Raw genomic sequence first — 11399 nt, 5'->3', positions numbered from 1 at the left:
TGTGGTTGAGTCTGGCAGGGATAATGATACAAGGAATCTGGGGTTTCCTGGCCCCATAAGGAGGGGAGCACAGCACGTGGGGGAGGACCCTGGGTCAGCATGAGGATACACTGATCCCTGGGTAGAGGAGCAGGTCCTCTGTCCCCCCAACCAGGCAGCAAGAAAGGACACAGGACATTGTGAATCTGCTTTATTTATTATAATCACGAGAAAGCACGGGCAGAGAGAAGAGCAGGGGACACCAACTGTGTGGACACGGACTGTGTAACCATGGGACAGCCCCTCGTGTGCCCATGGCCTCAGCCAGGCAGGATCACCCCACTGCGAGAATGGGGATGTCTGGCCCCAGTGGAACTGGAAGGCAAGGGCTCTGTTCTGAAACAGACCAGTTAGAGTTTTCAAGAAAGAAAAGGGGCAGAGACAATAGTGCTGCAATGCGCACCCTCACAGACGGAACTGTGGGTATAGAGGCACAGGGTGTGACGTAGAGAAAGTGGGAGGGCGGAGGTGACCTGTGATGGTGACCAGGGAGCTTGGGCACAGCGTAGGGGACAGAGAGGTGGAGGGAGGGGCCCTGGGCAGCCTCAGCTCCAAGCAGAGAGCAGGATGGAGCTGAGGCCAGGGCAGGGCAGGCCGCCTGCCCCGAGGACTCTGCAGCCAGGCAGGGGCCCAGGGCTGGGGGCCCCGCAGCGGGGGTGGGGCTCAGTGCCTGTAGCTCTTCCTGCTGGAGGTGGTGCTGCTGTACTTGATGGAGGAACCGCTGCCCCCAGCGGAGCCCAGGCTGCCCCCAAGGCCAAGGCCGATGCCGCTGCCGCTGCCCGCACTGAAGCCGCCTCCGAGCCCGTGGCCACTGCTGTAGGAGTAGCTGCTGCCGCCGCCCACACCTGCGCCGCTGCCACTGGCGCCGTAGCCGCTGGACACGGTGGACTGCACCACGGCTGCAGGGCGCACACAGCACACAGCATGAGCTGGTGAGCGCCCGCGCCCAGCCCCAGCCCAGTCCCAGGGGCGCCAGGGCAGGGAGGAAGGGAGCAAGGACTTACAGATGTTGACTTGTCCAACACCTTCGCCACTGAGCCTAGGAGAGAGGACAGGGGGAGGTGAGACTCAGGAGCCCCACTGAGGCCCGGGGCACGACCACTGGCCCTCCCAGAGACCCAGGGAGACGCAGCTGGGCCCAGACTGGGAGCCCTGTGCTGGCTCAGCACTAGGAGCCTGGGCACCCAGGGGCAGAGGGAGGGGCGGGCCCACCTGCACTCCTCGCCCTCCAGCAGCTTCCTGTAGGTGGCGATCTCCACGTCCAGCGCCAGCTTCACGTTCATGAGCTCCTGGTACTCCCTGAGCAGCCGTGCCATGTCCTGCTTGGCCTTCTGCAGGGCGTCCTCCAGCCCCTCCAGCTTGGCCCGCGCGTCCTTGAGGGCCAGCTCCCCGTGCTGCTCGGCGTCGGCGATGGCCGCCTGCAGGGAGGCGCACTGGGGGGGAGGGGAGAGCAGGCAGAGGCTCTGAGCATCTCCATCTCCCAGATGGCATTCATCCGCCATTCCTGGGGGATCGGCCCTGTCCCCACCTCATGTTCTCCTGCCCTAGGTTGTGTCCACCCCTGCCCATCCCCCTAGAGTAGGGAAGTGCCCAGCATCTTGCCCGATGCCAGCCTAGGGTGCAGCAGGGACACCAGAGCGAGTTGGCCCCGCCCCCGCGCACCTGCTTCTTGGCGTGGTCGATCTCAGACCTCAGCCTCTGGATCATGCGGTTGATCTCCGCGATCTCCTGCTTGGTGTTGCGCAGGTCGTCCCCGTGTCTGCCGGCGGTAACCCGCAGCTCCTCGTACTGCGGGGGAGGGGGAGGGCAGAGGATGGAGAGGAGATAGACAGCCGGTGAGCTACACTGGTAGGGTTTTGAGAGCAGGTGAGAGACAGAGACAGACCCAGAGCAGGGGACGGAGAGACGCCATCCCCTGCCTCAACCCCAGATGTCTGCCCACAGCAGGGCTGGACAGAGCCAGGTGCCAGGAACACATCCCCAACTCCCAGGTTGGAGCAGGAAGCAGTTCATGGGGCCATCAGCCTTGCCCTGAGGTGCACATGCGCAGGATCTGAACTCAGGCAGCCAGAAGCAGGGTTCCTCTGTGGGCTGCAGGCTCCTAACTGTGAGACCGCTGGCCTAACCCTGCTGTGGGTTTCTCCATGGAAACCATGGATCAGGCTTGTAATAACAGCACTATATGACCGGGCAGAGGGTACTGGCTCAGAGGAGACCCCGCCTTCTCTTAGGAGAGACCGGGAACATCTGCAGACTCTGTCGTTCAGGAAGGGCCCCAAGGCTCCTGCAGCAGCCGCCCAGCCCTGCCCACCTTGGTCTGGTACCAGGCCTCGGCCTCGGCGCGGCTCCTCTGGGCGATGTCCTCGTACTGCGCCTTCACCTCGGCGATGATGCTGTCCAGGTCCAGGTGCCGGTTGTTGTCCATGGACAGCACCACGGATGTGTCGGAGACGTGGGTCTGCATCTGGGACAGCTCCTGTGGGGAGAGCACTGTGAGACCCCTGTGCCCTGGGGGTCTCTGAGGGCCCGACCCTGGCGTGAGCCCCCGTGCAGACCCGGAGTGTGACAGATACACAGGGGGTGGAGCCACTGACCGCGTCGTAGAAGGCTCTCAGGAAGTTGATCTCGTCAGTGAGACCGTCCACCTTGGCCTGCAGCTCCACCTTGTTCATGTAGGCGGCGTCCACGTCCTGGGGAAAGGGTCCACGGGCTGAGGTCAGCGGAGCGCCCCCTGCTGGGTCCCCACTGCTGTGTCCCAGGTCTGCCCCTGGGTGGGCGGGAACTCAGAGACAAGCCCCGCCCTCAGCCAGACACCTGCAGCTGACATCATCAGCTCACCTTTTTCAGAGTCACAAACTCGTTCTCGGCCGCTGTGCGCTTGTTGATTTCCTCTTCATATCTGCTCGGAGAGGACAGGACAGGGCTGGGGCAGGGGCAGCAGACGGCACAGGGCCGGCCAGGCCCCCAGAGTGTGCAGAACACAAACAGACCAGGCTGAGCTCATGCCACTGAGAGCCTGACAGGCAGCCTAGGGTGCCCCTCACTGTCACGTGCTCAAGCCCTCTCATGTGGTGCTTCTGTGCCATCAGAGGTCCTCGGACGCTGTCAAGTTCTTGTCTCAGCTGACAGACCCAGTAAGGGCAAGAATGGGGCCCTGGTCTGGACGCAGTCACCCTGGCTGGGACCTTGGCGCTACAGCCCCAGGGCCGCTCCCCCACGTCACTCACTTCTTCTTGTAGTCCTCCACCAGGTCCTGCATGCCTCGCAGCTCCGAGTCCAGGCGGCCCCTCTCCCCGAGGATGCTGTCCAGCTGCCTCCGGAGGTTGCTGATGTACTGCTCGAACAGCGGCTCCAGGCTCTGCCTCGCGGGCCGGGTGCCCTGCTCCTGCAGCAGCGTCCACTTGGTGTCCAGGACCTTGTTCTGCTGCTCCAGGAAGCGCACCTGCGGGGAGCCGAGTGAGAAGATGGAGAAACGTGGCTTTGCTGTGACTTCCCTGCCTCCCATCTCCTGCTTCCGCCTCAACCTTTCCTGGGGGCTCTGCTTGCCCTGTGTCTGGTGGGTGTGGGGAGATCTAGAGCGAAGCCCCCAGCCTCCCACTCTCAGAACAGAGCTGGCACCAGGCATGGCTGGCTGGAGTGGGGGAAGCTGCAAAGGCCCAGGCACTGCTGCTGCCTGGATCCTGTGGCCTTCCTGGGCCATCAGCCCCGATGTGTGAGCACAGAGTTCATGTCTGTCCTGCAGTAGCCGAGGAGCCCCAGGGACAGTAATAATGTCCTGTCTGCCAAGCCCCTTCCCAGCCAGGATGGGGGAACAAGCGGAATCCCGCACCTGCCATCAGTGAAGTGATTTGCACAGAGCCAAAACCAAACTCCCCTCCCGCTCTGAGTCCGGCCTTTGCCTTAGGTCCCGGCTCACCTTGTCGATGAAGGAGGCGAACTTGTTGTTGAGGGTCTTGATCTGCTCGCGCTCCTCCGTCCTCACGCGCTGGATGGTGGGGTCGATTTGCAGGTTGAGGGGCGTCAGGAGGCTCTGGTTGACCGTGACCTCTTGGATGCCTCCAGGGGGGCACACGGGGAAGCCGGCGCCCCCGTAGCCGCCGCCAAAACCAGCTCCAGCGCCGAGCCCCAAGCCGCCCCCCATGCCCGCGCCGAAACCAAATCCGCTGCCGGCTGCACCTCCGAAGCCATAGCCGCCTCCAAATCTGCTGGCGTACCCGCCTCCGACGCCGCAGCTGCCACCCACCACGGAGATCCTCCTGGAGCCCCCCAGGCCATAGAGGCTGCGGCTTCCAAAGCCAGCGCCTGCACACGCCCCCCCGAGCCCCGCGCCGCCCCTGGAGCGGGACACGGAGACACTGCTGAAGCCAGAGTGGCTGCCCCTGGGGAGTCTGGCGGAGCTGGTGCTGAAGCCGCAGCGGCTGACGCTGGTCTGGGTCCTCACGGTGGACTTGCTGGCCATGGCTGCAGGAGGGAGAAGGCTGAGCGGACGGGAGTGCGTTTGTTGAGGCTGCAGAGCAGGTGTGTGAGCTGGGCTCCGGGCCGCGCTTTATATAGGCTGAGCATGGGCTGGGCCCGTCCTGGAAGTGGAGCTGGCAGGGCGGGGAGGGCTGGGCTCTCCCCATCCTGAGATCACCTGGCTTAGCAGAGAAGTTTCGAAACAGCCGGGCTACGATTTGGCTTCCCTGAGTCGGGCAAAATTCCTCTGCCTGCAGCTTGGGCTGGATCAGCACAAGCAGAGTCGCTGGAATCAGAGACGCCTGGAGCGGGGCACAGCCCATTGTGGTTGTTCATGGGTTGCCAGCTGCGTCTCTCAAGTCCCCACCTGTCCCGTCCAGGCAGGACATCACAGTCTCCTTATTTGGGGCATCATGCCCTGTTCAGAACGATGGCCCCTTTCCTTACCAGGCCTTCTAGGTGCAATGGGACCACTCCTCCTCTGTGTAATCCCACAGAGGTAGCACAGACGGACACCAGCAGGTTGGGATTCCGAGGACCGATCCCCGCCTGCAACACAGCCTGGAGCTGGCCTCAGGTCTTGTCCCTTTCTGCCTCGTGGGTCCAGTTCTCCACCATGGAGTTTCTCTAAGGTGCTCCTGTGTCCCTCGTGTCCCTGTGTGTAGGCAACCCATAAACAAGTCATAGACAATTCAAGGTCAATCTTGGCTTGTGGAATTCCTGGGAGGAAAAAAAAGTCACCTATTCCCATGCTCCTTGAGAATGATCAAACAAGAACACTCCGCCAAAATTAACTATGTTATGATTGTCTTGCAGAAAGCCTGATAATTTGCTTGTCTGTGTTGTTCACTTCTGTGTTGCCTTGAGCTGCAGCTGGTTATGTATAAAATATCGCTGAGACACTGGAATAAACGAGCCTTGATCAGACTTTTGTCTTGGCTCCATTCTCTGCGCCCTTGTCCCTCTTTTCATTCCCACTCCCTCCTTCAGGTTCCGTTCGACAGGTGCGGCTGGCCCGCATCACCTGTGAGTGACAGTTCCAACGTGAGGCTGAGTGAGGTTCTCCTGTGGCTAAAACAGTCTGGACAGGCATGGAGCAGGGTGCCCGTGGACAATCTGAGTGCTGGCCTCTAACCCGTATGTGCAAGCCAGACGCAGCCCTTGGTTAAGACCAGAATGCTCGTGACGCCCGCCTCCCACAACCGCATCGTCACCCAGTGGCACCTGTGTCCCTCCACCCAGTCCACCATTGCCGTCCAGAGTCATGACCAGACATGGCCACTGTACTGAGCCCGTGCACTCACTGCTGTCTGTGGTGGTTCCCTCTCTGCAGTCTAGGAAGAATGCACACAGCGAGTAGAGGCCGGGGTGCGAGGATTCCAGGGGGTTATCTGTGCAGGAGCCCATGCACGGCTGTGTGCGAACTCTGCGCCATTTCTGCAGACACAGGAGCTGTGCAGCCCTTGGGCCTCCTGGAGCCACCACCCTCAGATCCAGCGGGGAACCATGTGTGGGAGTCACAGTGCTGCCAGGTCCTGGTGGGTCCTTCTAGAACCTTCCCTGGCATATGCTCCTGTGCTGCTCCTGGGGAGCCTGTGGGATGCAGGTGCCTGGGTATGAGTGTGTGTGAGTGAGTGTGTGAGTGTGGATGTGTATGAATGTGTGAGTGGGTGTGCATAGGTGTGAGTGTATGTGTGAGTGTGTGCTCAATGGTGAGTGTGTGTTTGAGTGTGAGATTATGCATGAGTGTATGTGTGTGAGTGTGTGTGTAAGTCTGTGTTTGTATGTGTGAGTGTGTGAGTGTGAGTGTGTGAGTGTGCATGAGTGTGAGTGTGTGTTTGAGTGTGAGATTGTGCATGAGTGTATGTGTGTGTGAGTATGTGAGTGGGTTTGAGTGTGCCTGAGTGTTAGTGTGTGTATGTGAGTGTGGTGTGATGAGTGGGTATGTGAAGGTGTGTGGGTTGAGTGTGAGAGTGTGCGTGAGTGTACATGAGTTGGATTTTGGGTGGAATTTGGAATTTGGAATTGGGTGGAATTTGGAATTAGGGAGTGACCTGGCTTCCTTGTAAGGGAATCAAGCATAGATGGATTGTACATGACATCACCTGTGTGCAGGTACATATTACCTGCACATACATGTCAATCCACTAGAGACAATGACAAAAAGGCCATGGGATATTATTACAGGATCAGTCTGTTGTGGGCTGTTTGCGTGGCACCGTGGGTTAAGTCACCAATGTGAGGCCAGCCTCCCCGTCAGGGACACCCTTGGGGTCCCAGCTGCTCCTCTTGCAGTCCCGCTCCCTGCTATGCGTTAGTGCAAGCAGAGACAAGGGCTGAAAAGCCAGGCCCTGCCGCCCCTGTGGAAATCCTCAGTAGCCCCTGGGCTCCTGGCTGTGACCTGGCCCAGCCCCAGTGTTGCGGCCATACTGGCAGTGAGTCACCAGATGCAAGACTTCTCATTCTGTCTCACCCTCTTTGTCTCTCTACCATTCCGTTGAAAAAAAGAAATCTTAAAAAACATTAGGTAGAATGGAGTGAAAACATACATTTATTTTGAAAACATAAGTGTATTTAGGTGCATGTTGGGAAGATTCCACGTGTACTCTGTCACTGTCCATGTTGTCCAAGAGGTGTGTGACCTGCACATAGCAGGTGGCCGGCGGCAGGGTTCTCCATGTAAGATCTGCAAACACAGACAGACACGCACACGCACACATGACCAGACGCCCACGCTCCCTCCTCCTGTGCCGTGTGTCTCCTCCTCCCAGTGCTGGGTTCTCTCCTGACGCCCTTGACCCTGCAAGTGGCTCTCTCCTATCTGTCTGCCCCTCCCCCTCTCCTGCACCTGCACCTGTGCTGTGTGCACGAAGCACTGTGCTTCCCCTGGTGCTGCTGTCCAGCTGCCTTCCTCCAGGGCCCAGGGCTCTTTCCGAGCTCTACCTCCTGACGCTTTCTCTTTCAGTTCTCTCCACATTGTCCCTTTGCTCTCTGTGTGCGATTATGATTCATTTATATCAAACGTGGAGAGAGCGTGGCACGCACACAGACAGTGAGAATGAGAGCAAGAGTGAAAGAGAGAAAGAGAGAGAAACACCCCCATCGCTGTTTGCCTAACCTATGCCCCCTGCAACAGCTGGGGCTGGCCCCGGGCTGTATGGATCACAGAGCTCAGAGAACTCACACAGGGCTCCATGGCGACAGGAAGCCCAGCATCTGAGCCATCGCTGCTGCCTCCCGGGTTCTGCGGGAGCCGGAAGCTGCAGTCTGGAGATGGGGCAGTGTGGATCCCAGGCTCGCCCATGGGGGACACAGGTGCCTCCTTAGAGGCCCAGACCCCCTACAGAGCACCTGCTCTGCTGTCTGATGTGTCCCGGGGCTGATTTCATTCAATCTGTTGCCTGTGTTTCTGGGCGCCTCCTGTCTGGCGAGTGTTCTGGAAGGGCCTTGGTTCCTCTGCTCCTTTCATTTTGTTCCTGCTTAGACCTTCTGTGGGTCCTAGAAGAGGCCCTCTGAGCAGCGCTCGGCTCTGTCCTTGTCATTTGAAGGAGCTGTCGGGAGAGGCAGGGCCGGGCCTGCTCCAGGTTCTTGGGTTGGCCAGGACGAGCTGGGCTGTGTGCAGAATCCTCTCCGTCCTGGATTCAGCCAAGCCAAGGGGCGCCACTGCAGAGCCGCTCACAACTCTCACTCTGCTGTCCTAGCCTCTCAAACACCACGCCGGCTCCCGAGCGCTGTCCCCGCGGCTGTGTCCGGGTGCCCACATGTGTGACCAGCCTCCCTCTGGGACTGCCCCCAAAGTGTTTCTGGAAGGAAGCCATTGGAACAGGAAGCTTGAGCCCATGCCGACAATGCTGCTGGGAGTGGCCGCTCCGCCTGCCCCAGCCTGAACGGGAGAAATCCAGCTGGCGATCGGATCTTCCTCCCTGCTTACCGCCTGAGCTGGGACCTGGTGTGTCCCCACTCCAGACCTGAGCTGGACATAAAGGCTTCTGCTCTTGCATGAGAGCCTGTTGCTGATTTTAGGGACCAAGGAAGAAGGGAGACAGCCAGTCAGAGCAGAAACAACTTGGATCGAAGTCAGGACAGAGAGGCAGGGCAAGGGAGATTCTCGCTCAGACGGTGAGCAGGGGTCTGAGAAGAGAGTCAGCCCCTGGCCAGGGCATTGTAGCCCACGGATGCTGCTTGTAGAGACAGGGTATGGCGGGGGTGTGGGACCCTCATCCACTGAGAGAGGACGGGTTGAAGAGGCAGAAGACCCCCTTGGTCAGAGTTTACAGCACCTGCTCTTCTCAGCTGGGAACGTCACAGGCCAAGCAGGCAGCTGAACGCCGTGGCCGCAGCACCTCAGCGTCACTCTGCCCCAGGCTCCGTGCGCCCCGTGTGAGGGTCACACTTGGGGTACACGGCCCAGAAGGCCTAAGAGGAGACCTTGTGAGAATGAGCAGTCAGGGCCCCGCCCGGGAGGACACCCTGATACCAGGAGGGCTCTCAGAGGCCGGGCATCCAACTGAATCTCCAGGCAGAATTCCTGGACCTGAGTTTCTCATTTAGGTTTCCGTACATGGATTCCATGTCTGCCAGGAGTCTGGGGGTTTCTGATGATTTCCCCTTGGGAGCAACATGGTATTGGGCGTCCACAAGGACTCAGCCCTTTTCGTCTCAGGTTGTTACACGGGTTGACGTGGAGCTGGGGTAGTTTGTCTATATTATGTGTCTCATGTTCACTGAGCCTTAGCTCCATTATATTTAAATTCTCTCTCTCTGTCTCTCTCTGTCTCTCTCTGTCTCTCTCAAACACACAGACACACAGACACACAGACACATGGTAAATGGGCTTAGTTCTAGAAAATCTTCCCCAGCTGTGGTCAGGGAAGAGGAGGCGGGGCCAAGGTGAGGTGCTGCCCACTTTGCCTGGGCAATAGTGAAGTGGGGGGAATCTAGGATACAAGGAAGCGCCAAGCCCTGACAGTGCCAGATCACCCTGGACAATTTCTCCAGTGACGTGAGAACTGGGGGTGAGGAGCACACGGTCACGCGTAGGCAAGCTCTCCAGCCTAGAGTCCCCACCGGGGTCACCCTGAGTCATCTCAAGTATAAGTCAGGACGGGGCATGTGCTAGTCAGGGATGGGATCTCCATTCTCCCTGGGTTGGGGGTGGTGAGCTCCTGGGGAGGCTTCCAGGTGTCCGGGGTGTTCCCTCCTCCTGGGGCCCTCAGGCTTCAGGACCTGTGAGCCGAGGTGCCGCCTGGCCTTGTGTGCCCAAGCCTCCAGCTACCCTGGCCTCTGGCTGCACTGGCTGACTGTTCCCTGCTGTGCGCGTCCCATGCTGCACACCCCAGGTCCCACGTTTGTCTCTGTCCTTGGGTGTGATCCCAGAAGTCAGTATCATCAGCACATTGCGCTCCTGCAATGCTCTCATGGGTCGTGGCCATTTTCCTGGCATGAAGGGTTTCTATCAAAGATTTACTGGAATGCAATATTGGGAGTGAAGGGGAGAGGATGACGTAGGAGGAGATAGAAGAGGGTGCTTTTTTTTTTTTTTTTTTTGGCAGGCAGAGTTAGACAGTGAAAGAGAGAGAGACAGAGAGAAAGGTCTTCCTTTTTCCGTTGATTCAGCCCCAAAGTGGCTGCTATGGCTGGCAGGTTGCGGCCGTTGCACTGCGCCGATCCGAAGCCAAGAGCCAGATGCTTCCTTCTGGTCTCCCACGCAGGTGCAGGGCCCAAGGACGTGGGCCATCCTCCACTTCACTCCCAGGCTACAGCAGAGAGCTGGACTGGAAGAGGATCAACCAGGATAGAATCCAGCACCCCAACCGGGACTAGAACCCCGAGTGCCGGCACCGCAGTCAGAGGATTAGCCTAGTGAGCCACGGTGCCGGGTGCTTGTACCTCTGCTGGGTCACTCCTTGCAGCTGCCAGAACTGAGTTGGAATTCGGTACCTGAGCCATAACCAGAGGCTCCCAGTGCCTAAGCAGAGCACTGGACCATAAGGAGAGCCCCTGGGACCCATGCTGACACCCAATGTGGGAGCAGGAATCCCCATCTGGGGCTTCTCCATGGCATCTCCTCTCCAGCTCGGGCTTTAGGATGACTCCAATATCCTAGACTTTCTCACGTGACGTGCCCTGATTGCCTGTGCGTGGGGTCAGTGCAAGTGACCAGGACGCTGGCCTGATGCTCCCGGTCTAGGAGCTGGATATGAGTGGTTGGATTCTGCAGGGACCCTGACCCAGAGGAGTCTCGGGTTTCCTGATTGCCCATAAGGAGGGGAGCACAGCATGTGGGGGAGGTCCCTGGGTCAATATGAGGATACACTGATCCCGGGTAGAGGAGCAGGTCCTCTGTCCCCCCAACCAGGCAGCAAGAAACGACACAGGACATTGTGAATCTGCTTTATTTATTATAATCACGAGAAAGCACGGGCAGAGAGAAGAGCAGGAGACACCAACTGTGTGGACATGGACTGTGTAACCACGGGACGGCCCCTCATGTGCCCATGGCCTCAGCCAGGCAGGATCACCCCACTGCGAGAATGGGGATGTCTGGCCCCAGTGGAAGAGAAAGGCAAAGGGATCTGTCCTGCAGCAGACCAGTTAGAGTTTTCAAGAAAGAAAAGGGGCAGAGACAATAGTGCTGCAATGCACCCCTCAGAGACAGAATGTGGGGGCAGAGGCATAGGATGTGACTAAGAGACAGAGAGAGGACAGAGGTGACCTGGGATGGTGACCAGGGCGCTTGGGCACAGCGCGGGGGACAGAGAGGAGGAGGGTGGGGCCCTGGGCAGCCTCAGCTCCAAGCAGAGAGCAGGACGGAGCTGAGGCCAGGGCAGGGCAGGCCGCCTGCCCTGAGGACTCTGCAGCCAGGCAGGGGCCCAGGGCTGGGGGCCCCGCAGCGGGGGTGGGGC

The 11399-nt window shown here is 59.3% G+C and overlaps 1 protein-coding gene across 1 annotated transcript; it reads right to left on the bottom strand.

Annotated features, from left to right (window-relative positions):
• Window positions 1–702: 702 nt before the first annotated feature.
• On the bottom strand, window positions 703–4498 carry LOC133767746 (keratin, type II cytoskeletal 6A-like). The gene is made up of 9 exons (XM_062202184.1): window positions 3956–4498; window positions 3267–3481; window positions 2878–2938; window positions 2634–2729; window positions 2351–2515; window positions 1702–1827; window positions 1252–1472; window positions 1044–1078; window positions 703–938 (listed from the first exon to the last, which is right to left on the bottom strand). Exons 1-9 carry the CDS (start codon window positions 4496–4498, stop codon window positions 703–705), a joined length of 1698 nt encoding a protein of 565 aa, XP_062058168.1.
• Window positions 4499–11399: the final 6901 nt, after the last annotated feature.

Source organism: Lepus europaeus, chromosome 10 (assembly GCF_033115175.1).
Source record: "Lepus europaeus isolate LE1 chromosome 10, mLepTim1.pri, whole genome shotgun sequence".
NCBI classification, from domain to species: Eukaryota; Metazoa; Chordata; class Mammalia; order Lagomorpha; family Leporidae; genus Lepus; species Lepus europaeus.
This window is presented reverse-complemented; position numbering and strand designations above follow the sequence as displayed.

Coding starts and splice junctions, on each gene's coding strand:
- LOC133767746 (XM_062202184.1), bottom strand. CDS start 4,498: ATGGCCAGCAAGTCCACCGTGAGGACCCAGACCAGCGTCAGCCGCTGC. Junction 2,939..3,266: donor GTGGAGGACTACAAGAAGAA/GTGAGTGACGTG, acceptor CTCTCCGAGCAG/ATATGAAGAGGAAATCAACA. Junction 1,473..1,701: donor TCGACCACGCCAAGAAGCAG/GTGCGCGGGGGC, acceptor CCTCCCCCCCAG/TGCGCCTCCCTGCAGGCGGC.